This window comes from Vulpes lagopus, chromosome 2, assembly GCF_018345385.1.
Source record: "Vulpes lagopus strain Blue_001 chromosome 2, ASM1834538v1, whole genome shotgun sequence".
NCBI classification, from domain to species: Eukaryota; Metazoa; Chordata; class Mammalia; order Carnivora; family Canidae; genus Vulpes; species Vulpes lagopus.
The window spans coordinates 163463827-163491645 of NC_054825.1; the positions used below are offsets into that span (position 1 = coordinate 163463827).

Consider the following 27819-nt stretch of genomic DNA (forward strand, 5'->3'; position numbering starts at 1 on the left):
TAAAGTGTTTGCTGTTGGGTTTTCGTTTGGCTGGTTGTGTGTACACAGTGTATACAAGTTGAGTTGTACAGAAGCCCAAGAAAGAGCAAGAGACAGAGGGTGGTCGGGAGGTAGGAGCAGAGGGGTTAGAGAGAGAGGGGCAGGGGAGAGGAGACGGATAAAAAATAGAACCACATCCAGACAACAAGGGGATAGGACAGTGGGGGGCCGACACAGACGATCGCAGTAGAAAAGGAGCGGGAGGGCCAAAGGGAGGGGACCCCCTCCACCTCCCCAGCCCCCCGCCCCAGGTATGTACAATAAATAAGATTAAAAATAATTAACAAGATGCGTCTTCCCCCCTCCCACCCGATGCCGAATGCCCTGGGGAGGGAATGGCCTTTAGCAAAGATCTTGGCCTGTGAGGGGGGGGTTGGGGGAGAGGGGGTCCCCCAGCTCTCTGAAGCCACCCCACCCCCCTCAACCATACATAGACTTTTCCTATACATTATGTACAAGGTGGAGGGGGCGGGGCTGTGGCCGTGGAGGGGGGATCAGGGCGAGATGGGGAGGGAAACCGTTACTAAATAGACATTTATACATATATATAAATAATTTCTCTGTACACCGGACAGGGGGAGGCTGGGGAGGGAGTGGAAGGAACGTGGGAGAGGGGAGGAGTCGAACTTTGAACCCTGCCCTGTGGGGGCAGCATGGACACACCCTGACCAATGACCCCCCCCCTTCCCTGGTGACAGGGGCCTAGGGGTTAGCTCCTGAGGACACAGTTCTGTCCCAATTCTCCGTTCATGGAAGCGGTGGCTCCCCCAGGCTGGGAAGGGTCACCCGCAGCGGCTATGGGCCTGTGCTTGGGCCAGCAGGTCGCTGAATGAGTCGAAGAGCTGTTCCAGCCATGGCTGGTTCCGCATGCACTGCTGGACCACCTCCTCCTGACCCAGGTCCTCAGCACCGCCCTCGATGGCCAGGGTCTGCAGGGCAGTAAACAGAGCTGGGGCAAGTGGCTACCAGGGCCTGGGGAGTCTAGGGATCAATATTCCAGGGAAAGGGGGCTGGGAGCTAAACTCTTGGGTCTGGGGGAGGAGGAGGCTACTGGCCTGGGCTCCTGAGTGTGACGGAGGAAAGGCTGTGGGGGTACTGGACCCTTGCTTTGAGGGAGGAGGGGCTACAGGCTCGGGCCCCTGGGTCCAGGGCAGAGCTTGTGGGGCAGAGTCCCAGGGTGACGCGTGCTACAGATGGGCTTACCTGGTCCCGGCAGCGCAGGAAAGTGTGGTACTTATAGTGGTGGAGTGAGTGGTAGAGCGTGTAGTATCCTGACTTGTCCAGCTCAACTTTGAACTCCTAGACAGATGGAGCAGAGAAGCCTCACCCCACTGTCCAGCATAGGGCAGCCCCCTCCCCTACCCCCATCGCCCCCCACCCCACCCCCGTCACCCACACTGTCCGCCCATTCCCGGCCCCACCTGGGCTCGGACCACACTCCTCTTGAGCTTGCTGAGCGTCTTGCGGTTGTAGGGTTCCCCAGCTGGCCGCAGCCGCACAGCCCCCTCCTCAGGGGAGCCCTCCCCACTCTGCTCCACTTGTAGCTGGGGGAATGTGTGCAGGGCGTCCTGTGGGAAGACAACCGGTCAGTGGGACGTCCCCCTGGACCCACACACTCCAAATCCACCACTCAGTTCTCAGATTACCAAATGATCAGATACCTCAGTTTCCCTCAGGCTACAAATCAGGAGATACTTGGGAATCTCAGACTCTCAGGCAGAGGAGCCTTGGACTGTCTCATGACCCCTATAATATGCTTTGTGACTCAGCCCAAGATTCTCAGAGAGCCCTAATATTCCACCCAGGATTCTCAGCCCCAGCTTAACATCCTATTCAACACTTTGAAAGATAGCCTAAAATCCAGAATCCCCAGTGCCAGGCTGACAATCTCAGAATTTTAAACCATTCCATAATTTCTCAGATTCATCCTGATATTTTTTTTCTCTCTCTCTTTTTTTTTTTAGATTTTATTTATTCATGAGAGACACAGAGAGAGAGAGAGAGAGAGAGAGAGACAGAGAGAGAGAGGCAGAGGCAGAGAGAGAAACAGTCTCTCTCTGAGAGAGAAGCAGGCTCCATGCAGGGAGTCGGACACAGGACTCAATCCCAAGTCTCCAGGATCAGGCCCTGGGCCGAAGGCGGTGCTAAACCGCTGAGCCACTGGGGCTGCCCTCATCCTGATAGTCTACCACAGAAATGTGAACCCTAGGATGACATCCCACCCAGACCTCTCAGAACCAGACTCACTCTTAATCCCTGAATTCTCAGTTATCCCAACATCTCACCCAGAGTTCTAGAACCAGATGGATATTTTATCCCACGTTGTCTGAGAGACTAACATCCCACCAAGAATTTTCTGAGTCAGCCTAAAATCCATCCCGGAATTCCCAGAGCCAGACCAAAATCCATCTGGAAACTTTAAACCTAGACTCACATTCCATCCCAGAATTCTGTTGCCCTCACACTCTACCTTCTAATTCTCAGCACCACACAACGGTCCCCATCAGAATTTTCAAAGCTGCCCAAATATTCCATTCCAGAATCCTGGGCCATTCCAGAAAGGAAATTTTACGGATGACTTAATACTGAAGCCTGAGATGTTAAAAAACCCATTCTACGACAGGGAAGCCATCAGAATCCACTTGCCCCTGCCCCCCAGCAAGGCCTCATCCAGCTATTTTCTGTAAACTTGTGCTCTGTAAACTCTGCTGGACCTTCCTAGCTGCCCCCCCACCCCCACCGAGACCTCTCCACATCCACCAAATCCCCTCCATGTAGGTGTGCAAGGGTGCTGGGAATCAACTTTGCTCCTGGCCAAGCCCAATCCTTCCAATGGTTGCCCCCTCCAGGGCCTGATGCTCTGAGAGGACCTCCCTGGCTGACTTATACCCATCTCTCCCATCTCTGACCACTGGGCCCCAGACCCCTCCAGCCCAGACCCCACAAGCACCTGCAGGGCTGGGCTCAGCGACAGCCGCTTCAGGACTTTCTTCTTGTGCTCATTCAGGAGGCCATCAATCTTCCGCATGGGTGGCAGGTACAGCTCGTCTGAAAGACCAGGAGGGGCATCAGAAGAGCTGAAGCCCTGCAATGCATGGGGGCCAAGGAGGAGTAGGGGACCTTCCTTCCCCAGGCCTCAGCTCACCATGTGTGTCCTCCAGGGCCTGAATCATGTCTGGGTCGAGAGCTGTGCTCACCAACATCTCCACGTAGCTCCGGTACATCTCCCGCATCGCCCGGGTCTTCAGCAGACGCCCAGGTACCGCCCGCTCTGGGGGGAGAGATGGGACATGAGCTCATTATTCCAAGTCCATCTGAGTGAACGGATGGCAGATGGTGTTCTAAGTACCAGGGCTGGAGAGAAATCGCTGCTCAGGGAGCTCTGAGTCCACAGGAGAAGACCAAGAAGTACCAGCGCGATATGCTATAATGGTGGAGTCACAGGCATTGATTGTAATGAGTTTGGCCTGGCAATCCAGGGGAGGCTGGTTCAAGGTCACACAAGAGCTAAGTCTCAACTGATAGGAAAGAGCATTCCAGGCCAGTGAACTTCACATTTGACTAGTTCAGTATAGCTTCAGTAAAGTCTAAAGAAGCAGCATAATTGGTTTCCAAACCAGTGAATCCACTCAGAGAGAGCAGATCACAAAGAGCAAGACTGAGGGAGGAGGTGGGAGGTGAGAGGTGAGACTGCACAGGTCCATGTAGGTCAGACCACACAGAGCCTCCAACATGAGGTGGAGAGGATGGGGGCTTTTGCGGTGGGTACCAGGGAGCCATGGGAGAGCTATGAGGAGGAGAGGAGCAAGCGTTAAGTGTAAAAAGATGCCTCTGAGACTATGTAGGGAACGGATCAGAAGGAGGATACCAGAGGCCAGTGTAATGGACCACAATAGGAAAGGATAAGGATGGGGGTGCCTGGGCCTCTCAGTTGGTTAAGCATCTGCCTCCAGTTTATGTCATGATCCCAGGGTCCTGGGATCTAGCCTTGAGTCAGGCTTCCTGCTAACTTCCTCTCGCTCTGCCTGCCGCTACCCCTGGTTCTGCGCAATCTCTGTCAAGGAAATAAATAAATCCTGGGGATGCCTGGGTGGCTCAGTCGGTTCAGCGTCAGCCTTCGGTTCAGGTCATGATCTCAGGCTCCTGCAATATAGCCCCACATCAGGCTCCCTGCTCAGCAGGGAGCCTGCCTTTCCTCCTCCCTCTACCTCTCCCCTCTGCTTGTTCTCTCTCTCTCTCTCTCTCTCTCTCAAATAAATAAAAAATATCTCTAAAAATAAAAAAATAAATAAATAAATAAAAATAAATAAAAAATAAAATAAATAAAAAAATAGGGCAGCCCCAGTGGCCCAGCGGTTTAGCGCCTGCCTTTGGCCCAGGGCGTGAACCTGAGGCCCTGGGTTCGGGTCCTACGTCAGGCTCCCTGCATGGAGCCTGCTTCTCCCTCTGCCTGTGTCTCTGCCTCTCTCTCTCTCTCTCTGTCATGAATGAATAGATAAGATCTTTAAAAAATAAATTAATTAATTAATAATAAATAAATAAATAAATAAATCTTTAAAAAAAAAAAAAAGGATAAGGAAGTAGCAGGACCATAAGGGACAGGATCCAGAGATCGACGAGCAGGAAGATAGGAAGGCCACTGTCTGACAGGGACTGTGGGAAAGAGCAGAGAGTTGGGGACAGTCAGGGCATGGGGAGGGCACAGAGCCGGGGACTTCTCAGCTGTGGAGGTGAGGGAGCAAAAGCCTTATGCCTAGAGATCTGGTCTGCTAACTGAGTAGTCAGTGAGGCTGGTCCTGAGGTAGGGAAAGTAGGACAAGAAACTCAGTGGGATCTAGAGTGAGGGCTAGGGGAAAGAAACTAGTGAGGCTCACTGGGAAGCTGAGACTGCCAAGTGAGAGGTGAAGCCACAAGGCCAAGGTCAGGACATGAGGGACACTCACACAAAACCCAAGAAGGAGCATTAGGGAGAAAAAAGAAGCAGAACAGCCATGAATGGCCCTAAAACATCCCCTAGGAAGAGGCCTGAGAAATATCCATTTGACTTATCCACACAGAGGGTCCTTGGTGACAGCCATTTGCAGGGGCCAGAGTGACCACTTGTCAGTGGCAATCACACCCCACCAGGCCTTGGCCCAAACCCTCCTATGGCTCATGTCTGGCTCAGGGTAAAATTCTTCCAGTGGGACCACAAAGCCCCAGGCCTCTTGTCCCTCCAAGATCTGGTCCTGTTCTTCCTCTGCCCTCACTTCTCACCCTCTCCTCTTACTCACTTGCTCCAGCCACTGGCCTCCTTCCTGATCCCCAGACACACCCAGCCTGGAATGTTCTCTCTCCCAGTCACCCAACCCCAACCCTGTTGCACTCAGATCTCTGCTCCAGTGTCATTTCCAGAAGCCTTCCCCAACTCCCCAACCCCCTGAAAACATCACCCTCTATACCACCTGGACCCTCTTCACCAGAAATGCTTTTTCTTAACTGCATTTAAGACTGGCCAGCCTTACGCTGATAATTTTTCACATTGTTTTGTGTTCTTGTTACATAACATGTTTATCTGATAGACTCCCCCAGCTAGACTGTAAGCTCCCATGAGGATACATATTTTTGCTTATTCTGTTCACTGCTGGAACCTCGTTCATGGCATGAAGTAGGTACTCAATAAATATGTACTGAAAGGGCTCACAGAGCCAAATGGGAGCAGACAAGAGGAAGAGAGAGGAAGGTCACTACAACGTCTTTCTAGAACTTCTATCATGAATAAAAGAAAGGAGAAAGCATCAGCTTCTGGCACATGGAGGGTCACTGCTCTCAGACAACCAAAAGGGTTAGTTCTGAGGGCTCCTGGGCTGAATGAATGCTTTAGGACATCCAGGCATGAGTCATGCTCATCCTGCCCTAGAAGAGCTCCTGGTTGAATGGGCTGAAGGCAGACAGACTCAGACCCATATTGACCCTTGGTAGGGTAACTGCTCCCATAAGAAGATGGGGTTCAGGGACATCTAGGTGGCTCAGTAGTTGAGCGTCTGCCTTTGGCTCAGGGGGTGATCCCCACCCAGGGATCAAGTTCCATATCCGGCGTCTCGCAAGGAGCCCGCTTATCCCTCTGCCTCTCTGTCTCTCATGAATAAAAAGATTTTATTTATTTATTCATGAGAGACAGAGGGGGGGGCAGAGACACAGGCAGAGGGAGAAGCAGGCTCCATTCCATACAGGGAGCCCGACATGGGACTCAATCCCGGGTCCCCAGGATCAGGCCCTGGACTGATGGCAGAGCTAAACTGCTGAGCCACCCGGGCTGCCCAAATAAATAAAATCTTTTTTTTTTTTTAATAGACTCTTTTTTTTAAAGATTTTATTTATTTATTCATGAGAGACACAGAGAGAGAGAGAGAGAGAGAGGCAGAGACACAGGCAGAGGGAGAAGCAGGCTCCACACAGGGAGCCCGATGTGGGACTCGATCCTGGGTCTCAAGGATCAGGCCCTGGACTGAAGGCGGCGCCAAACCGCTAAGCCACCTGGGCTGCCCAATAAATAAAATCTTAAAAAAAAAAAAAAAATACAATGTGGTCTATCCACAAAGTGGGATATTATTCAGCCAAAACAAAGGAAGGAGGCCCTGATACATCTCACATGGATGAACCTAAAATATGTTATGCTAAGTGAAAGAAGCCAATCACAAAAGACTGTATGTTGTATGATTAGCTTACTCATAGTGTCCAAAACAGGTAAATCCACAGAGATTGTAAATAACAGGTCACTTAGGGCTGAGGGGAGGGGAGCATGGGGAGTGATACCCAATGGATGATACATGTTTTTTTCTTTTTTGATACATGGTTTCTTTTGGGGTATTGAAGTGTTCTAAAATTGACTGCCAAAATGGATAGATAACTCTAGGACTCTACTAAAAGCCACTGATGGGATGCCTGGGTGGCCCAGCGGTTTAGCGCCGCCTTTGGCCCAAGGCATGATCCTGGAAACCCAGGATCGAGTCCCACATCGGGCTCCCTGTGTGGAGCCTGCTTCTCCCTCTGCCTGTGTCTCTGTCTCTCTCTCTCTCTCTGTGTCTCTCATGAATAAATAAAAATCTTTTTAAAAAATTACTTAATTAAAAAGCCACTGAATTTTATGTTGTAAGCAGGTGAACTACACAGCATGTTAATTAAACTTAACTTTGTAAATCACTTAAGCAATAGAAAAAGAAAATTGAGGGCCAGAGAAGGAAAGACCTGCAAATCTGGGCCTTTCTAAATCACCTCCCTAGTGGCACCTTCAGGACCCACCTTTAAGGGCTTCCATCTGGCCTGATTTAGCATCTGCCTGCCCAGTTAAAAGACTACATTTCCCAGGCTCCCTTGCAGCCAGGTGTGGTCATGTGACCAAGTTATGTTCAATGGGACAGGAGAGACAGGATATGGGCCACTCCCAGACCTGGCGACTTAAAAGAAAGGTCCAGCCATTCCCTGGCCCCTGAGTCCCTTCCCACTGGACTCAGGGACTGCGGCTTTGGGCCTGCTGGGCTGCCTCGGACCAGGTGCTTGAGGACAGCACGCTGGGGGAAGACAGAGCAACAAGAAGAAAGAAACCTGGGACCCTGGACAACCTGGAGAAGATGCTCTTATTTCTAGGAAACCACTACTTACACTTACATTAGGGCTTTGATGGAAAGAGAACTCTCTCGCTCTCATTTGACTGCCTTCATGCTTAGTCCCCATTAAAAGAGCTACCCCTGGGGCACCTGGGTGGCTCAGTCAGTTGGGAGCTCGGCTCTCCACTTCAGCTGGAGTCGTGATCCCAGGGTCTCAGCATTGTGAGATGGTGCCCATGCTCAGGGGGGAGTCTACTTTTCCCCCTCCCTCTACCCCTCCCCACTGTTCATGTTCCCTTTCTCTCTCTCAATTAAGTAAAATCTTTTTTAAAAAGAATTAAAAAAAAAAAAAAATAAGAAATAACAGCATCTACTCTGTAGCCCTGCTATAAACATTACACAAGTTAATTTGGGTAAAGGACTTAGAGAAGATGCCCACCCCAGCTAGGGCCATATGATTGACAGTATTATTATTTTAATTTACCAATTTCGGTTGCTATCTCACCAACACTGCCTGGAAGCCTGTGGACTGCACTTACCCACACCTCCTCCTGATGCCCCGGGTTCCCTTTCCCATGCTTCCCCACCTGCCCTGTGGTTGCCCAGAGCCTCACCGTCCTCGCTGGGTGCTCCTGGGGACGACTCTGAGTCTGAGGAGCTACCTGGTGGGCCCCCGCCTGCCGAGGCATTGCCTGCAGCCTCCTTCAGCCACTTCTTCCTCTTCTTGGGGGGCGGCTCAGCCTTCACCTTGGTGGGCCGGGCCTTGGGCAGCCGGGAGGTGGCAGGCTGTCCTGCAGTGAGGCTCCGCTCAGGCCGAGTCTGCCGCCCACCTGCGCTCCGCTCACCCCGCAGTGGCCGCTCCCCACGGGTCACCCGCTCCTTCTCCTTCTCCTTGTCGACAGGCCGTGGCGGAGATGGCTTCTCAGGAGCAGGGGGCTCGGGCACAGCCGTCTCGGGTGTCTGCTCTGGGGGCTTCTCGCTTATTGTCTTATCGGGAGTCTCTGGCTTAGGAGGTGGTGCCGGGGCCTTGGGAGGAGGTGCAGAGCTGCCCCCAGCAGACGCGGGGCCCTTGGCCTGCCCGGAGCGTCTGGAAGGGGACACAGGAGGGACAGCAAGCAGTCAGCAGCCCTAAGAAGCCCACCTTCTCCTCCTGAGATCCCCATCTAGCCCACAGCTCTGAGCACAGAACCAGCCTGACTTCCTGCCCTTTGTTTCTGCTGAGTGTCTGTCTCCCCCAGCCCCAGACCTGGGTCTTTCTGTTCCCCACACCCTGTGTCCGCTCTGCGGGCTTCTACTTTGCCTCTGGAAGGTTCCAGCCCCCTCTGTGCCTGTTCACCCTGCACACCACCTGCCCCACAGCCCCCACAGTACCTGACAGGCACTGGGGGCCGGTGCCAGGGTTTCCGAGCACAGACCCTCACATAATCCTTCTTGTTGACGTTTTCCAGGAACTTTACATAAAGGCGCTGATACCGGTTTTTCGCGTCCCCAAAGTACCCCAAATACTATGGAGAGAAAGAGGTACATGAGGAATACCTTCATCCATCGCAGCCAGGCAGGCTGATAGATACCTAAGATTCCCCCCCAACCCCACCCCGACCCCGGACAGCAGCTGCCAGAGCCTGCTGGAGGTGGAAACTCCCTTCTGGATGCCCCCTAGACTAGGGGTGAATCACAGCCATGCATGATGGGGGACCCTGGGCTTTTGGCCACCACTCCCTCTAGGCTTCCCCCAGTCCTCATGACTCCCTGCAGGCTTACGTTACTGGTAGCACAAAACTGCCGCTGCCCGTCCTTGATCTCTGGAGTGAATTTCTGCAGCAGGGCTTTCTGCACTCGCCAGATGGGTGGGGGCTCCCGCCCCGTCTGCAATGCCAGCTGAGGAGGGGTGCAGTGAGGCCAGCAAGGTCAGCCCTCATTCCTGCCCTTCCCGCCCCCAATTCCAGATCCGAGGTCCCCCTTTCTCTATCCTCTTAGAGAAAAGGCATTCTCACGAACAAATATCAATGAACACTGGCAGGCACATATCTTCTGGCCCTATGATGTTCTCAGTCCTAGGGAGGCCGCTGGCATCTGGCCATGTCCTCCCGTGGCTTACCCAATGCTCTCAAACAAGCAGTGTGTTCTTGTGCTACCAAGTTTTAGTTATCACAACTTTACAGCACCAGGCCTCTGTGGTGATTTAAAGTAATGACAGCTCCTGAGCACCCAGCCACCATTTTCCAGATACTGTGCTGGACCCCAGGGACAGTGGGGACAGTGGTGAATGAGATTGACATCGCCAAGGTCTCTGTTACAGAGACAAGACAGACAAGCAAATAAAACAGGGTGAGGTTGTGGCTTGTGCCAAGAATAGGCAGGTGACAATTTATCCGAGACCACTTATTTCATCTACCTCTCTACAACTAGGCTTGCACAGTGATATGAGGCTCCCCCATCTCCATTCCAACACTCAGATAACCTCCCCACCCTGAGAGACTTGTGTGACCCCCAGCTGGACACCGGAAACTGAAGGATATGGGACAGACCCCACGTCTAATCTGGGGAGCAAGGGGAGTAGCAGGAGAGCCAGATACGGCACAATGACATCCCAGGTAATGGGCACACTAACAACAGACCCCCAGACACTACCAAAGCCTCAAAGAAGGACCTCAGATGCAATCTGAATCCAAGAATGCTTCCTAGAAGATGTGACATCTGAGTAAGTCCTGGAAGGACAATGTCTTCTGTGAGGGGGCTAAGGAATGACAAAGGACAACACAGTAAATCGTGTGACAGGGGCATCTGGGTGACTCAGTCAGATGAGCATCCTGGTTTTGGCTCAGATCATGATCTCTGAGTCATGAAATCAAGCCCCACATCAGGCTCAACACTCAGTGCAGGGAAGCCCCGGTGGTGCAGCGGTTTAGCACCGCCTGCAGTCCAGGGTGTGATCTGGAGACCCTGGATTGAGTCCCACGTCAGGCTCTCTGCATGGAGCCTGCTTCTCCCTCTGCCTGTGTCTCTGCCTCTCTCTCTCTCTCTGCATCTCTATGAATAAATAAATAAAATATTAAAAAAAAAAAACAGTGCAGAGTTGGCTTATCCCTCCCTCTGCTCTTCCTCCCACTCCCCCCATGCAGTCTCTCTCTCATGAATGAATGAATGAATTAACTAACTAATTAAATCTTAAAAACAAAAAAGATACAGCAAGAAATGTGTACTAGGTATTGTGATAACCTACAGGTGAATGAAAGTTATTCCCGGCATTCAAGGAAATTACATTCAAGTGATAAACAGGATTCAGATGACAATTCCAATTGACTGGTCATGGTTGAACACCAGGCTCAGCAGGAGAAGTGCAGAGATCAATTAATGTCTGCCACTGGCAGCAGCTGTAACTCTGGGGTCTGTGTGCCAACTATCCACTGCCTACTCTTAGTTTGGGTCAGTTGTTTTCACATCCACAATTTTCTTTTCTTTTTTTTAAATTATTTTTTAATGTTTTTAAATATTTTATTTATTCATGAGAGAGAGAGAGAGGCAGAGACACAGGCAGAGGAAGAAGCAGGCTCCATGCAGGGAGCCCGACGTGGGACTTGATCCCGGGACTCCAGGATCACATCCTGGGCCGAAGGCGGGCGCTAAACCGCTGAGCCACCCAGAGATCCCCAACATCCACAATTTTCTGTGTCCCTCAGATCAACGAGGGGAGTGAAAAGAAGGGATTACAATAACCTGATGACAATGAGGTCTAAAAAGGTTCTTGGTTTACGTTTCAAGAGGCAGGATGAGACAGTGTTGCAGGTGCCCTGGCCCCAAGTCCTTTCCTCCAGGCCACCATACGGTTCCCAGTCCTCCCTCCTGGTGACCTTAGGGAGCCAGGTCAGAGGCCCAAGGATTGAGAAATTCCTTTCAGACCACATCCTGCTCTACCCTGAAACCTTCCAAGGCCCCTAGTACAGACTCTACAGTCTGACACAGTGAGACTTTGCCTCAGTTTCCTTTCTCTTCTCCTGCCCCTGCCCGGCAGGCCATCCAGACCCCTCCAAGTTCAGCAGATAAACCCCATACTTTCTGATCCCTGGGTTTTTGCATATGCAGTGCTGCCTCCCCACAAAACGGGTGCTTTTTCCGTCTCAATGTTACTATGACCTTCCCCATTCTAGTCTCAGAAGCCTGTGAGAAAGCCATCAGAGTATCTCTCCCAGCCAGGGGAGACCACCTCCACCCCTGTCTCCTCCCACTACCCAATTGGCCTCCTCTAAGGAACTGGCAGATTCTCTAGCTGTACTCAGGCCCCTTGACTCACCACATCCCAACTGAACTTGGTGGTTTTCCCAAAACCACTCTTCCTCCCTGCCGTCATCAGGCCCAACCTCTGGCATCATCCTTGTCTGATCTCCAACCAGGGCCAGTTAGTCCTCAGGCTGTCCCTCCCGCCCCTCCTGTCAATCATATCCTTGACCACACCCACTCCCCCTCACTAGGGAAGCTAAGCCGCCCACAGGCCCTGCCCCATGGAAGCCACAGCTGATTGGAGGAGATCTAACCAGACAGCCAATCAACAGGCAAATCACTAATCCCATCTTGGCCCCAAATGCTGAGCTGGACCAATCAGATTCTCTCCTGGGAATTTGAATTCTTGAGAACCAGAGACCAAGGGCAGTTAAGCAGCAGGATGTGAATGAGCTAGAAGCACTTAGTGGGATGGTAGTAAGAAAACTTTGGGGCTCCTGGGTGGCTCAGTCGTTAAGCATTTGACTCTTGATCTTAGCTCAGGTCTTGATCTCAGGGTTCTGAGTTCAAGCCCTGTGTTGGGCTACATGCTGGGTATGGAGCCTACTTTAAAAAGAAAAAAAAAAAAAGCTTCATGGTCCATTAACACGGGAGGAAGTCAGTACCACAGGACTGCAGTGGTAGACTGCAATCAGGCCTAGACACCTCCCCAGCCACCTCCCTGCTGGCCAGGGGCCCAAGCAGCTGCCAGCTTTCTACCTTGAAAGAGGACTTTCAAGCAGGCGCCCATTGATCTCACCCCAGCATGACCTGGCACCTGCTCATCTTCCCAGACTCCGTGCTCACCATCCAGCCACTCAACCTCTTGAATCCCTACACATCACAAGTACACCGTGTTTTTGTTCACAACACAAACTTTGCACGCTGTTCCCTCCACCTGAACTGCCCTCCCTCTACTTTTCTCCACCCAACAACCTCTTACACACTACATCCTGCTAAATCTTCCACATCTCCAAGAACTGGGAGTTAATATTATAAGTCCCATTTTATAGATGAGGAAGCTGAAGCAGAGAGGAGACTAGCCTTGCGCTAATTCAGCTGCCTTGAATATGTTCCATGAGTATAAAATAAATATACACAGAATTTCAAAGACTTGATATGCAAAGAATGTAAAACATCTCATTAGCTTTTTCTTGTTGATTACATGCTCAAATGACTGTTTCAAATAAGCTGTGTTAAAGAAAATACACTGCTGTAGCTAATCTCCCCCATTTTTAAACTTTTTTTATTCTCTTATTCTTTTGGTCTTTTAAGAAGTCTCCACGCCCAATGTGGAGACTTCTTGAACTCAGGACCCTGAGATCAAGAGTTGTGTCTCTACCAACTGAGCCAGCCAGGCGCCCCTGACTTTTTAAAAATGGATACAAGAAAGTTCAAAATGATGTATACAGCTCATAATGTTTCTATTTAACTACCACTGTTCTAGAACCAACTATGACCTGTTGCCCATTTTCACAGATCTATAAGCTAAGAACAGTTCCTAATTTTTAAAGGATTATAAAAACAAAGCAAGAATATGTAGCAGAGACCCTGTGACCAGTAAAGCTTAAAATATTGACTAGCCGGCCCATAAAAGAAAAAATTCACAAGTTTTGCAGAGATGAACAACCAAAGCAATGCTTATAGGACACCCACTATGTGCCACCCAAGGTTCCTCGGAGCACTCAACAAGCTTTAACGTCTGGATCCTCCTGTTACCTGAGGGAGGTACTAATATGATCACCCCCATTTTGTAAATAAGGAAATTCAATGATCAGGAAGGGTCAACACCAGCCCAGAAACAGCAGGGATTTAATCCAGTCATGTTAACGCCAAAACTGGGCTCTTGGTAACAATGCCACCAGCCTGCCCTGACCCCAAGCACACAAACAAGTCTTCGGTGTGTACAGGAGCAATTCAGGCCTGGGGCTGTGTTTCCCCCCCATTGTAATACATACTCGTGTTGTATTTTAAGCATCTGAGTCCTTGCCCCGGCCTTGTGCCAGCTGGGAGGTGGTGTCAGATGGCTGTGGCTCCAATCCCAGTTCAGCACCCACCAGCCGAGTGAGTCCCTCTCTCTGGACGTGAATTTCCTCATCTGTAAAAGCCCTGTTCTTTTAGCCCAGTGCTGGGTGCCCAGCCACATCTGCCACTTCCATTGTCAATGTTTGATAGAATGTACACAGAGACGAACCCTTGGGTGGTTCAATGGTTGAGCATCTGCATTTGGCTCAGGTCATGATCCCGTGGTCCTGGGATCGAGTCCTGCATCCCTCCCTCCCAGGAGGGAGCCTACTTCTCCCTCTGCCTATGTCTCTGACTCTCTCTCTCTCTGTCTCTCAAAATAAATAAATAAAATCTTTTTTTTTTTTTTTTTTTTTTTAAAGAATGTATAGAGAAAGGCTAAATCTGGTGCCTAGAGCCCAGGATCCTGGGGCCAACAGGTCCTGAGCCATGAAAGTCTAGGAAGGCTACTTTAGCTCTCTGCACCTCAGTTTCCTTCCCAGTAAAATGGGAAGAGTAATCCCTATCACTAAAGGTGATTATAAAGATAAAATTTAGGGATGCCTGAGTGGTTCAGTCGGTTAAGCCTCTGCCTTCCGCTCATGTCATGATTGCGGGGTCCTGGGATTAAGCTCCACGTTGGGCTTCTAGCTCAGCAGGGAGCCCGCTTCTCCTTCTCCCTCTACACACCCCGCCACTGCTCTCTCTCTACTTACATGAAAGTGCATACCCATGTATGCTCATGCTTTCTCTTTCTCAAATAAATAAAATCTTACAAGAAATAAATAAAAACTTGGAGACAGCAGTGAATGTTGCACAACAATGCGAATACACTTAATGCCACTGAATGATACATTTAAAAATGGTCAGAATGATAAATTTCAGGGTGTGTAAAGGGTTACTACAATTAAAGTAAAAAAAGGAGGGGAGCACCTGGGTGGCTCGATTGGTAGGGCATGTGACTCTCTTTTTTCTCTTTTTTTAAAGATTTTTATTCATTTATTCATGAGAGACACACACAGAGAGAGAGGCAGAGACACAGGCAGAGGGAGAAGCAGGCTCCATGCAGGGAGCCCGACACAAGACTCAATCCAGGACCCCAGGATCATGCCCTGAGCCAACCACTGAGCCACCCAGGTGTCCCTAAATTTTTTTTAATTAATTTTAAAAAGTTAAGAATGAGAAAGAAAGAAAGAAAGAAAGAAAGAAAGAAAGAAAGAAAGAAAGAAAGAAAGAAAGAAAGAAAGAGAGAAGAAAAAGAAAAGATCAAACTCAATTCTGACTGTGATGTGTCCCAAATCCTGTCTTGGGGAGTTGGAAGCTGTTCTTATTGTTGCTGTTCATTCAATATCTTCCTCTCTCGTCCCAGTTGATGATACAGCCTCAGAAGTCACAAAGTTAAAATGAAACAACATGGGACGCAAGAGTGGTACAATCAGTTAAGCGTCTGACTCTTAGTTTTGGCTCAGGTCATGATCTCAGGGTCGTGTGATTGAGCCTGGCATCAATGCTGAGCACAGAGCCTACTTGAGATTTTTTTCCTCACTCTCCCTCTGCCCCTCACTGCTGTGCACTCTCTCTCCCACTCTCTCTAAAATAAAGACTTTTTCCCCTGTCTCCCTCCAAAAAGGAAATAATGTACACAAGATATACTATGGGAGTGAGAAGGACCATTAGGGATACAGAAGGAGGGACCAGGGAGTCTTGTGATTGCTGCGTGGGGTATTTGGAACATGTCTATTCACCCTAGCATTTCACTTTGTAATTCCCTAATATACCTTTTACCAGTGTTCTTTTGGGTGAAGCAACCACCATGCGAAAAAAATGACAAGGTATGGATAACAATACATGATGTCTGGAACTGGCAGGGTAAGGCAGGGGGCAGAATGTGCCAGAACAACGAAGCAGGACTAGCCACAGAGATGACGATGGTGGAAGCTAAGTAATGGATACAGACAGTCCTATTATTCTATTTGCTCTGCTTTTTCTACAATAAGACAGCGATCAAACATCATATAGTAAAAGACACATTAAGTTCATGTCACAGAACATACCAAGTAACAAAGCATAACAACAGTTGTTAACCTTATAATTATTCATCTCATGATACCTCCATCTGAAGAAACAATACCCAAAAATAAATTAAACATGATAATGTATTTCAAGGGCCAAACATGTTCCTGGCCCACAGTCAATACCCAATCCACAACCACGACTAATATAAAGAAAGGCCCTAGTCTTTGGTGTCACCATAAAGGTGACAATGGCTTGCCGACCTACCATGCGCTCGCTCAGCTTTGTGTTTTGGGAGACGCACCTGATGCCACCTACCCCTGTGCTATGCTATTAATCCTCTGATCCAAATCTATCTGTCCAATGAACCAAGTACAGCAGAGGTCAGCAAACTTTTTCTGTAATGGAGCAGATCAGATTTTTGGGTTGGTGGGTCAGCTAGGCTCTGCCTAAATTACCTCACTCTGCCATCGCATGGGAAAAGCAGCCTTAGAAGATTTTAAATGCATGGGCATGAATTGTGTGCCAATAAAACTTTATTTATAAAAATAGTGCCGGAGATCCCTGGGTGGCTCAGCGGTTGAGTGTTTGCCTTTGGCCTAGGGTGTGATCCTGGAGTCCCGGGATCAAGTCCCACATCAGGCTCCCTGTGTGGAGCCTGCTTCTCCCTCTGCCTGTGTCTCTGCTTCTCTCTCTCTCTTTCTCTCTCTGTGTGTGACTTTCATGAATAAATAAATAAAATCTTTAAAAAAATAAATAAATAAATAAAAATAAATAAATAAAAATAGTGCCTGGATTCAGCCCAGGAAGGCCACAATTTGCCAACCCTTGGAGTAGAGAGAGTAACTGGATGCAAAGAATGGGCTGATCTGCAAAAAGAGTTTAAGATGTGGCCTGATAGTCTCAAATCCTTGGCTACTAAGTTTCCAGATTATGCGTGTGTACATGTATCCACAGATACATTTTATCAATGCTTCACGTTTCACCATTATTCCATATACTGCAAAGTAGTCTCCTTTTCTTGGCTGGTGGGCTTAAATTACAAGCTTCACTGCAACCAGCACCTGCCTTGTTCTTTACTGGAACCCAGCACCCAGAATATCTATAATACACGCTAGCAATGCAGTTTTCTTACAGGACCTACCCCCGCCCCCCAATCTCTGAGCCTCGCGCATGCTCTGCACGTTCCAGCCCCATCAGCCTGCGAATTCAGGAGGGGTTCCTCTGCCAGCACCCGGCCTCCATCAGATGGAGCACCTGATGGCAGGTGCTCCATCACCCGCCCCCCTCCGGCCGCCACGGGGTCCCGGTTTCAGACTGGGCGCAGAGGACTCACCTTGAGCGAAGGGATGTCTTCGGCGCGGATGACGAACTCGTCTCGCTCCCGGAAGATGCCCTCCCCGCCGCTCTCACCAGCCTCCTCGTCGGTCTCCCCGCACACCGCCGCGGTTTCCTGCTTCTTGGCCAGGTGCAGGGGCCGGGCGTCGGGCGGCTCCGGCTCCTCCGGGGACGGGGCTGCGGGCTCCTCGGGCACGACGGCGGGGGTGGGGGTGGCGGTAGCTGGCGGGGGTGGCGGTGGGGCCGGAGGCGAGGGCAGGGGCGGTGGGGCTGGCGGTGAGCTGGGGACCGGGGCCACCAGCGGGGGCGGCGAGGGCAGGGCTGGCGGAGGGGGTGGCGGGGGCGGTGGTAGAGGCTGTGGCGTCGGGGCAGGGGGCGGCGAGGGTGGTGGCTTCTCCTCCAGCAGCGGTGGCTCTGGCGGGGGGTGGGGGGGGAAGAGAGAGGGACGTCAGGGCAGACCCCACAGTGAGGTCCCCGAGGCCCCAAGGTTTGCGGCCAATGTCAATCAGTGTCTGCTCCCAGCCCTTTCGGGCTCCTCTTCTCCAGGGCCCCAACATAGTCCTCTTACTGTTCTGCACCCCCGCATCCCTTTGGATCAACCGGAGTTGTTTTCCTTCAACTCACACCCCAACACCCATCTGTGCTTCCAATGCCGCTCAGTCCCTTCTTACTCTTCTGCTGTTGCACTTGGTCCTATCAAAGCTCATGTCTGACCCTGATCACCTGTCCCATCCCCTCCCTTTTTTTTTGATTTTTAAAGTAATCTCTACACCCAAAGTGGGATGTGAACCTACAACCCCCTAGATCAAGAGTAGCATGCTCCACGGACTGAGCTAGCCAGGCTCTGTAGCCTTCCCAGACTTTTCATACCCACTTTTGTCCCCAGACAGCCACAGGAAGCCCATGTTCCCTTAACTTCTTTCTCCAATGTCCTAATAAGCCTCCCTACCCAGATATGGTGCTCTGCCCTCCCCATCTTTTCCTCACCTCCACATACTGTCCCCTTCTGTCCCTTACTGTGGTCTAATACCATGACTTGATAACCCTCCATCAAAATCAGTTGTCCCTCATCCCACCACATCCTTCAACTGTGTCCCACCCCAGTCTATCTCCCCCTTGTTGCCCCAAGTCCCTCTAAAGCTCCCTGCCCTGCCCTGGCTCCTAGTCTCTGAGTGCCATTCACCATCCCTAGCACCTCTTCTGTCCCTCAATGTCTCTTTCTATGCCAATAGCCCCTCAACTCACCCAAAACCCTTCTGCTGTGTCAACGTCCCTCCCTGAGACCCCTTCCCAGCTCCAGTGGTAATTCTGAGTCCCTGTAACCTGGAAACCTGTGCCTGATGTCCAGTTTAGTCCCGGAACACCTCCTAGATGCTTCAAAGCCCTTGCTGACGTTTCCCTCCAATTTTATCTTCCCTCCCAATTCCCCAATCATTCCCTCTGCGCCTCTACCTCCCCATTTCCTGCTCAGGGGTCTTGTCCTCCTCCATCCAAGATCTTCTCTGCCCTTTCCTTCGACCACTCTCTACTCTAGGCTTCATTTATGCCCTCTGCTTCCCATAAACTCCCCATGGGTTTTATTAACGTGCCCCTCTAACGCCTTAAAGTACCTCCTAACTTCTAAAACCACTTCTTCAAAATAAATAAATAAATAAAAATAAAACCGCCTCTTCTCCATCCCAGTGTTCTTAGCTATGAGCCTTACTGACCTTTCCAAGGTTCTTATACCCAATGCTCGCTCCCATTTCAGCAAATCCTGATACTCTGTTCAGAAGCCCCCAGCACTTCTTACTGCTGCCCTGACGCCTCCCTTCAGCTCGCACCCTCTGGCTTCCTTGCTCCCCATTTTCCACTTTCTACAATCTCCTAGAAGTCCTCTCCATTCCCTAGAACATCTTGGAGCCCTCAAGCCCCCTCATTAACTGCCTCAAACACCCTTCTCCTAATCGATGCCTCTATTCCACGCCCATCAAAGAACATTAAGGTTTGTCCAAAGGCTCTCTCAGGACAGCATCCAGACCCTGCTGTACCCCCAGCCTTTCCCTCCTACCGCCACAAAAGACCCCTACTAATTAATGTTCCAGTCTCTCCTTAAACTATCCTCCTCCCCAAGTCTCTCCCTACAGCCCCCAATACATCTTTTTGCCATTTACCATACCTCTCTCAACCCTAGCTCCTTCTCAGGCCCCATATTGCCTGCTGGTTTTACAAGCTCTCTCAGCACCATGTCATCCACCTGTCCCCATCACTTAACCTGCTCTGTTTTCCAGCATTCTCCAGATCCCACCTCAGGGCACCTTAGCCCACTTAGCATCTGTGGGCAAATTAGAAAATGATGCCTTTCTCAAAATACTTGTTTGCCCTCAATTGGCAAATTACCTTTGTAAACACAAAACGACTTCATCTACAATGTGAATGATGCCTCTTAAACAATGCACAACCTGCACAACTGTACCCAGCAGCCTCAATAACAGTAAAGCCCCGGCCTGGCCCCAAAGTGTCTTCCCAGAGCTCACCGGGTGTGCCATTGCTGCTGGCACTAGGGAGCCCCGGGAGAGGGGGGGGGCCTGGCACCACAGCTTCAGTTGCCAAGGAGGGCACATCTGGGGTGGAAGTGTCCTTAGGCCCAGAGAGGGGTGGGTCATCAAGCGCAGAGATGGCTGAGGAGATGCTCTCCTGCAGGTCCCGGTTCTTGGCCACGGAGTCTTCTTCGTCCGAGGAGAAGGAGGGCAGCGTCTCCAGGTTGCGTTTCAGCTCCTCATCCAGCCGCTTGCAGGGCGAAGGGCAGCCCAGCCCGAGCCCCTCGCTCTCAGCCGCCTCCAGCGCACCTCCCAGCCCAAAGGCGCCAGCAGGAGGTGGGTGTGGCACAGTGGGGGCAGCAGGAGGCTGCGGCTGCAGGCCCCTGGCTGGCACTGAGGGCGGCACGCTCTTGGGGGGGCTGAGTGGGGGCGTCAGGCCGGCCTGGTAGAGTGGTGGATGACGCTTGCCCGACTTGAGGAAGTCCAGGAAGGAGGCCATGAAGCCGGACTTCATCTCTGGCTGCTTCTCCTCCACCTCCTTGATCTTGGCCTCGATCTTCTCCCGTGTCAGGCTGGAGTCCAGGCTGTTGTGGTCAGGGCCAGAGACGGCATCGCCGGATGAGGCTCCCAGGCCCTCGCCGGCCTTCGGCACGGACAACTTGATCTAGATGTTGGGGCAGAAGGGAGTCAGGATCCACTACAGTGGGGTCCCTGAGTCCCCTCCCTGCTCAGAGCCAGAGCACAGGACCCAAACCCTTACTAAGACCTAGATCAAATTCACACTTTCAGTCTGTGGAGCCCCACAATTTGAGCCCACAGACCCCTTCCCTTACGTTCCAGCAGGATAGGACTGGAATTCCTCCCTCAGCACTCACTGATCCTTCTGCTTCCAGCCCAGGAATTCAGCCTCCAGACTCTCCTCCCACAAAACCCACGAATCCAGAAACCTGCAATCGCTAGTCATTCAAGACCTAGAACCTAAGGCCCAAGCTCCAAAACCCTGTGCCTCCCTCTAAAACCCCGAAGTCTCAATTCTCAGAGCTCTCCAATGGCCGGAGCCTGGAATCCCAGCCCTCGGTTTCATCTCCTCAAAGATTCAGGAATATAAACCACAGCCCCCACTGCACCCAAGGAGTGTGGCCCCAGGCCTTTGCTTTCTCTAAATCTTAGCCACCCCAACCCCAATCCCCCTCACCTTAAGTGGTTTCAGGGGCTCCAGCCGTGTGCCCCCTGCTTCCTCAGGCTTTCTGCCCCGGCCCCGGCCCCGGCCCCGAGGCTTCTTGGCCCCATCAGCTGGCGTGGAGGCTGAGGCTGGCCCTGCAGTGGTAGGGACCTCCAGAGGGCGGATCCGGGGCCTCCCCCGGGGCCGGGGTGGGCCATCACGCTTAGCCTTTGTGGGCTTGCGGCCACGGCGCCTGGGGCCATCAGGGCCTGGGTTGGGTGGACAGAAGTCGATGTCACCCAGGGGTGAGAGGGCCGGGCGGGAGCGACAGCTGGACACCAGGTCAGGCAGGCGCCGAGGGTTGAGGCGGATGTCAGCGGGCACATCGGCCTTGTCCTCATCCGCCTCAAACTCGTACTCCTGGGCATACAGCTTCTTGGGTGTCTGGAAGGGTGGGTCACGGCGCCGTAGCAGGTGGAAGGAGGACGTCTTGAGCAGCTTCTTTGGCTTGGTAGAGCAGAAGATGGGCGAGGTCAGGCCTCCCTTGGGCTCTGAGGCAGGCGGCGGCGGCGGAGGGGGTGGAGGGGGCGGAGGGGCCGCCTGGTGTGGCCCACTCTGGATCAGGCCCAGAGGCTCGGCATTGACTGTGGAGGGCAGCTCAGGTGGTTTGTTGGGGTCCAGGCCCAGGCCTGGCGTCTCGGGCCCAGCTCCAGATGCCCGACTGGGGCAGTAGGGCCCATAGGGGTCATAGGCAGGGGGGCCTGGAGGCGGCCCAGTACCCGCCTTGGGATCACCCTCGTCCTCAGGTGGCCCTGCCTTGCCATAGTCATCCGCTGCCCCACCGCCAAACATCTCCTCCATGGTGGGAAAGAAGCTGCGCTCCTCATCTTGGAGCAAGGAGTCAGGAAAACAGATGGACGTGAGTGGCACAAAGCGGGGAGCCTTGGTGCCCTGCGGGCTGGGGCTGCGATAGGCACCTGAGGGATCCTTGCCCTCGGTATTAGGTGGGCCTACGCCAGTGTCACCAGGCCCCGGGGGCAGCGGCTCCAGGGCCCCAAGCAATTCCTGCATGGCTCCTGGTGGCTCCAGACTCTCCTCAGGTCGCAGGCGGGGGCTGGGGGCACCAGGCTCCAGGCCGTGGCTTCGGAGGTGGGCCTCAAGCTGGAGGGGCATGGGTGGCGGGGGTGGGGGCGGTGGCGGTGGCGGCTGGGGGGCCCCGTCACGGGTGGCTGGCTCAAGGAGATGAACACCAACTTTGGGGGCACTGGGAGAGGGGCTGGGGGCGTGGCTGAGGACCGAGGGGAGCAATTGCGGGGGAGGAGGAGGAGGCAGCACCAGTGGGAGGTCAGGGCCCCCAGCCTCCAGGAGGAGGCTGTGGGGTGTGGGCTGGGCAGGCTGAGCTGTGGGAGGTGGGGGTGGTGGGCTCTTTTGGAGAAAGGCCCCCAGCTCCTTGGCACCTGCCCCATAGTGGACAACTGAGGTGGCCAGCCCCTCTGGGGTCTCACCGCCCCGTTCTGGCCCCTTCTTCTTCTCCTTCAGCCTCCCCAGGCCCAGCTCCAGGGCTGCTGTGGCACCCTCATCGAGGCTGGCACTAGTACGGATGACACTCTGCAGGTGATACCTCTGGGGGTCTTCCTTGGCCAGCTCATAGGGTGTGCCCGGTGGCCCCCCGGCCCCACCACTACCCCCAAGTCCCTTGGAGGCATCCGTTGCCCCATCTTCACCCACCAGGCCATCTGCCCCTGAGGTCCGCGGGGGGCTAGGTGCCTGCAGGAGATGCTGGATGAGGAATTCCTCATCTTCTGTGCGCTCGGCAGGAGGCCCTCCGGGGCCAGCCAGCAGCTCCGAGCCATCCCCTTTGCCTTTGTAGCCACCTGCTCCGGCTGTGTAGCTGCCGGCTCCCGGAGGCGCCAGGAATGGGGCTGAGGCCAGGACGGAACTCAGGTACTTGCCAGGGGCTCCTGGAGAGCCGACTCCAGGCGGGCGGCCGGGGGCAGGCGGTGACTGAAGTGGGCGGATGATGTGAGAAGGGCTGGCCTCTCCACCACCCCCCAGTGAGCTGGGCCCCCAGCCACCACCATGACCCGAGAGCGCTGGGGAATGGCCAGTACTGTAGCTGAGCGAGGGGCTGGCTGTGGGCAGCCCCTGGGAGTGGGCAGCTGGCCCTGGGTATGGCTCACCCTGAACCCCATACAGCTGCCCCTGCAGCTGATCCGGGGAGTAGCTCTGACACGTGGCTAGGCCAGGAGGCGGCGGACCACTGGGAGGCTGTGGGGGCCCCCCTGAGTAGCTAGGGCCTTTGCTCAAGTCCTGTGCTTGACCCCCTCCAAACCCTTGCCCATAGGCCTGGGGTCCTAGAAGCCCTTGGGGCTGACCAGGGGAATAGGCTTGGCCCCCTGCCCCACCAGCCCCAGAGGCCTTCCCGGTGGCATAGGCTGCTGCCGGCCCACCCAGACTCTGGCATTTGGGTGTGGCAGTTGAACGGGGTGGTGGGGGCCTGTTGGCACCGCCCGCAGCTGCTCCATAACCGCCTTTGCCCGTCTTGTAACCGGGCGACTGAATGATGGGACGGTAACCTCCACCACCACCTCCTGCTCCACCTCCTCCAGCAGCCTCAGGGCCCGCAGCCCGGCCCGATGCCCCAGCCGTAGCCCCACTGGGCCCAGCCTTGCTAGGCTCACCAGCACCGGGGGAGGGCTCCCCACCGCCCAGGGGGCTGCAGGCCAGGTTAGCCCTGTGGCCCATGGAGGGATAGCTGCCTCCACAGCTCAGGTAGTGCTGGAGGGCATGGGCTGGTGGCGGGGGCGGTGGGGGCTGGGCACTGGCTGGCCGCTGGTAGTGCTTGATGACGGTGTCCTGGCGGGGCAGGGCCCGTTCGGGCGGCGGGGGGCCTGGGGCAGCACCCGAGAAGTTGTACAGCTGTGGGGAGGACTGTTCGGCAGCGGCAGCAGCAGCGGAAGAGGAAGCCAGCAGATTGAACTGAGTCGGGAGATGGCGGGGAGGTGGAGGGGGGTCTGGGGGGCCAGGGCGGTAAGGAGGGGTCTGGGCCGGACCAAGACCTGCGGGCCCCAGGACTCCGCCCCCTGCCAGGCGCTCGAAGCCCAGCGAGGATGGCACCGTGGGTGCCTGTGAGGGCTTCAGGTGCAACACGTCATGAGGGGACAGGAGCCCATTAGCTGGGGGACTGAATGGGGGGTCTTGGAGGCTGAGGGATGAGGGTACTGGGAAGGGGCGGCTGCCGAAAGAAGCCGGGTGCTGGTAGGCTGACAGGGCAGAGGAGGATGGAAAGGTGCTGGAACCCGGCAGGGCGCCTGAAATGAAGAGCTCCGTGGGGCCTGGCGTGTGCATGGCTGGGGATGATGAAAAAGACCATAGGTCAGGGTGGACTACATGCCAGCCCCACCCTGGTCCTTCTGGGCCGACGCTGGGCTTACCTGTTTGCCAGGAAGGACTGCGGAACTGGGAGAGGAGAGAGGAGGCAGAGGGGCCAGGCTGGGGGCCCCGGGACTCCAGGGCTGAGATGAGGTTCATGACGGAGGCGTCTGGCCCTGCTGACCCTGCGTGGTGGAGGCCAGTGTCGAATAGTCCAGAGAGGCCTGGCCAAGGACAAGGGGGTAGAGTCAGCTAAGTGGGCTGTCAGGCACAGTTGAAAGGGAAAAGGAAGAGGTCAAAAGCAAGTTGGGTCAGGGCAAAGAAGTAAAGGGGGGAGATTCAAAGAGGATAAAGTGAACACAGCCAAGCTAAGGAAACAGGGCCGGGGACAATGAGGGAAAAGGCAGCCAAGAAGCAGGATGAAGTGCACTCCAATAGTAAAGGAGCCCAGGAGAGGAAAGGTAGGCAGAGAAGTACAAAAAAACAGAATCGAAGGAAGTGGGTGCAACAGGACAGAGTTCTTATGGGGGGTGGGGGAGACACAAAAGGATGTGGGCAATTCTAGTAAGGAAGGGGAAAGGATGGGGTAACCGGGGCCGCTTAGAAGGACCCGTGGACAGGCAGAAAGGGGTTGAGTCAAAGTAGGAGGATGGGGGGGGCCGGGGGGGGATTAAAAATTGGAAGGAGAAAAGGGAAGGAGCCACTCAGGAAAGTTAAAGATCAAATGGGACAATATAATCTTGCAGGCTCACCCAGGAAGAAGGGAACCAATCAGAAGCGAAAGAGGTAAGGACTACAGGGGTTAAGAACTGATGGGGAGGGTAAATCTAGGGGAAAAAGGGGGGGGTGGTCCAAAGACTTACAACCAATCAGCAAAAAAGGAATCAGGAAGAACGAATTCAGAGAACCAAGGAGCCAAGAGGATGGGCAAACCCAGAGGGAAAGGATTGGGGTGGGATAGATAGGAGGAAAAGCCTGGAAGAGAAGGTGGGATTTGGGGGCTGAGGGGGACGGGGCCAATTGGAGAGAAAGAGGCGGGGCCAGAGACAAGGGTGGACGAATCCAGCGTGAAATTGAGCAGGGACCAGCAGCCTCAGAGGCAGCCAATCAGAGGAGAGGCAGCAAGGGGCGGGACAAGACGCAGGGCACGGCCAATTAGGAGGGGCGGAACTTTCAGGAGCCAACCAGCTGCCTCGGAGGGAGGGCCAGCCCAGGCGGGGCAGGACGGGGGCCGTACCTGCCGGGTGGTGGTTGGTGGCATAGCTTTGCAGTGGGTGGGGGGCCGCGTAGGCCTGGCGGTGTAAGATGTCGGTCTCGGGGTGCGAGGTCCTGGAGCTGCCATAGACCAAGCTGGGGGGAAGGGAGAGATGTTAGGGTGTCCTCCGAAGCTACCCTAGGAGAAGGGAACTCAGCAAATCCCCCAGGGTGTTGGGGGTAAATCTTCCAGCTGACTGGGGGTTATCCTAAGGAACTTTGGACCCTAAAGGAAAGAAGGCAAGGCAATCGGGGTACCCAACAAAAAGAGCAATGAAACATTCCCCACTCGAGTCCCCCATAAATAGAGCCAGAGAGTCTCACGTTTACAAACAGCCAAGCACAGCGACGAGACAAACAAGAGGGTGAAGAGTCAGAGGAAGTGCCTCAAGTTTAAAATGTGAAAGGTATGGACCTCCTACCGAGCCCACCCCCTGACCCATGACACAAGGCCCTAGGGTCAACCTGAGAGGTGCATAAGGACGCCCACTCTACTGCAGACACGTGGGAACACACGGCCCTGAACCTCACAGAGTGGTGCAAACTGAGTTTGGAGCAGGAGATAGGCTGTTCCCCAAACTGCTGGGATGGGGGTTGGGGAAGGGATAGGACTAAGGGAAAGTACCAGGTACAAGTGCGAACATGAACAACGTCCATCCCCTGGGGTTGAGGTTCAAATGCATGGGCCCTCGCAAAGCCAGGTATGTGTGCAAACGACTATCCAGCTCACCCGTGGGGAAGGAAACATACAGAGCGGTAAGTCCCAAATGGAAAATCCTAACACATGTGGGGTCATGCCCAGCCACGGTGGGAAACCCAGGGGGCGGGGGAGGGGTAGGGGACAGGTGAAGAGTGAGGGCAGGACATAAACAGCAAGAAAGGGGTTGATTCGCAGGTGAGCAGCCTACCAACTAAACACGAACAGGGCCCACGCTCACACACACAACCACACACCAGGGAAACATCTGAATCTTCCCATGCAACGGCCCCAATTCATGGCTCGGACTCAAGAGGTCAAGTACTCCACTCCCCGCCATCAGCTAGGATTCTCTGCCTTTGGGGGTGGGGGAGCTAAAGGGGGTGTGTCTCAGATTCCAGGACCCCCCCTTACACACACAGAACCCCAGCTTGGGAAGGGGGCGGGGCCCCGTGCCCACTCTGCGCGCGGAATTTCGGGGGGGGGGCCGAGTTGCGCGGCCTCGCGCAGTCCCGGAACAATAGGACGGGAGGGGGGGCGCCCCCCAGGTCTGCGTTCTAATTCTCCTTTCCATCCCACCTTTGCAAGAGCGGAGCCCCCGGCGCAGGGACGAGGGATCAGCAAGCCGGGAATCCAAGGATGGGGGGAAATCCAGGCCTTGCTTCGCCAGTCCCTCCCACCTTCCCAGGGCCTTTACGTCCGAAATTGTTTTGCACCCCCATTTTCCCGCTGCATCTCTCCCTTTGCATGCCGGAGCTGGCTTTGGCGGAGTTTGCAATTTGCAAACTGGGGCGGCGGCGTTGTTGCAAACCGAGGAAGGCCGCTCCCTTGCAAGCCGGAGGGGAGTTTGCGATGCACGCGTCGCCAGGCGGGCCAGGCCCGGCCCGGCTGGGCCCCCACCCCTTGGCCCCTTCCTCCAGGCCACCCTCGGCTCCTTACCTAGCTTTCGCTGACCTCTCGTAACTCCATCCCGCCCCGGCGCCGAGCGGGTCCCCGAAGCCGGCGCTGGGGTAGTTCCTGTCCATGAATTGGCCGCGGTGGAAATTGGGGGGAGGGGGAGGGAGGGAGGGAGGGAGGGGGCGCGCGCGCGCTCTCCTCCACCGCCGCTCCCTCCGCTGCTGCTTTTTTTTCCCCTCTCTCTCTCTCTCTCTCTCTTTTTCTTTGCAGCCGCCGAAAGGCCCGGGAAGGCCCCGGGCTGGGGAGGGAGGGGGCAGGGGCGGAGGGGCGGGCAAGGGAGGGGGTGCAGCCGCCGAGCCAAGGAGGGGGGAAGGGGGGTTCCCCCTGGAGGGAAAGGGGGGTAGGAGGGACCCCGCTGTCTCCGCCTTTGCCCCGGCGCTTGCAAGAGAGAAGGGAGGGCGCGCGCTCAGGAGGGGGCGTCCCGGGCGGCCCCGGGGTGGGTGCGGGCGCTGGGTGCTCGCTCTCTCGCCGCCGCCGCCGCCGCCTCCTCCTCCTCTGCGCTCACGGTGCAGCCATCTTTGCACAAGGCGGCTGGGGGAGGGGGGAGGGGAAGGGGGGGCGGGCGGCGGGGTGTCTGGCTGCGCTCCGCTTCCTCCCACAATCCCGTGCAAATGCAAAAAA

The 27819-nt window shown here is 54.2% G+C and overlaps 1 protein-coding gene across 1 annotated transcript; it reads right to left on the reverse strand.

Annotated features, from left to right (window-relative positions):
- On the reverse strand, positions 1-27799 carry PRR12 (proline rich 12). The gene is made up of 14 exons (XM_041739990.1): positions 27181-27799; positions 25528-25640; positions 24353-24514; positions 20952-24268; positions 19754-20420; positions 17236-17651; positions 9387-9503; positions 8997-9130; positions 8240-8712; positions 3185-3310; positions 2990-3087; positions 1461-1607; positions 1243-1338; positions 1-968 (listed from the first exon to the last, which is right to left on the reverse strand). Exons 1-14 carry the CDS (start codon positions 27264-27266, stop codon positions 822-824), a joined length of 6099 nt encoding a protein of 2032 aa, XP_041595924.1. The 5' UTR covers positions 27267-27799; the 3' UTR covers positions 1-821.
- Between the last annotated feature and the right edge of the window lie 20 nt (positions 27800-27819).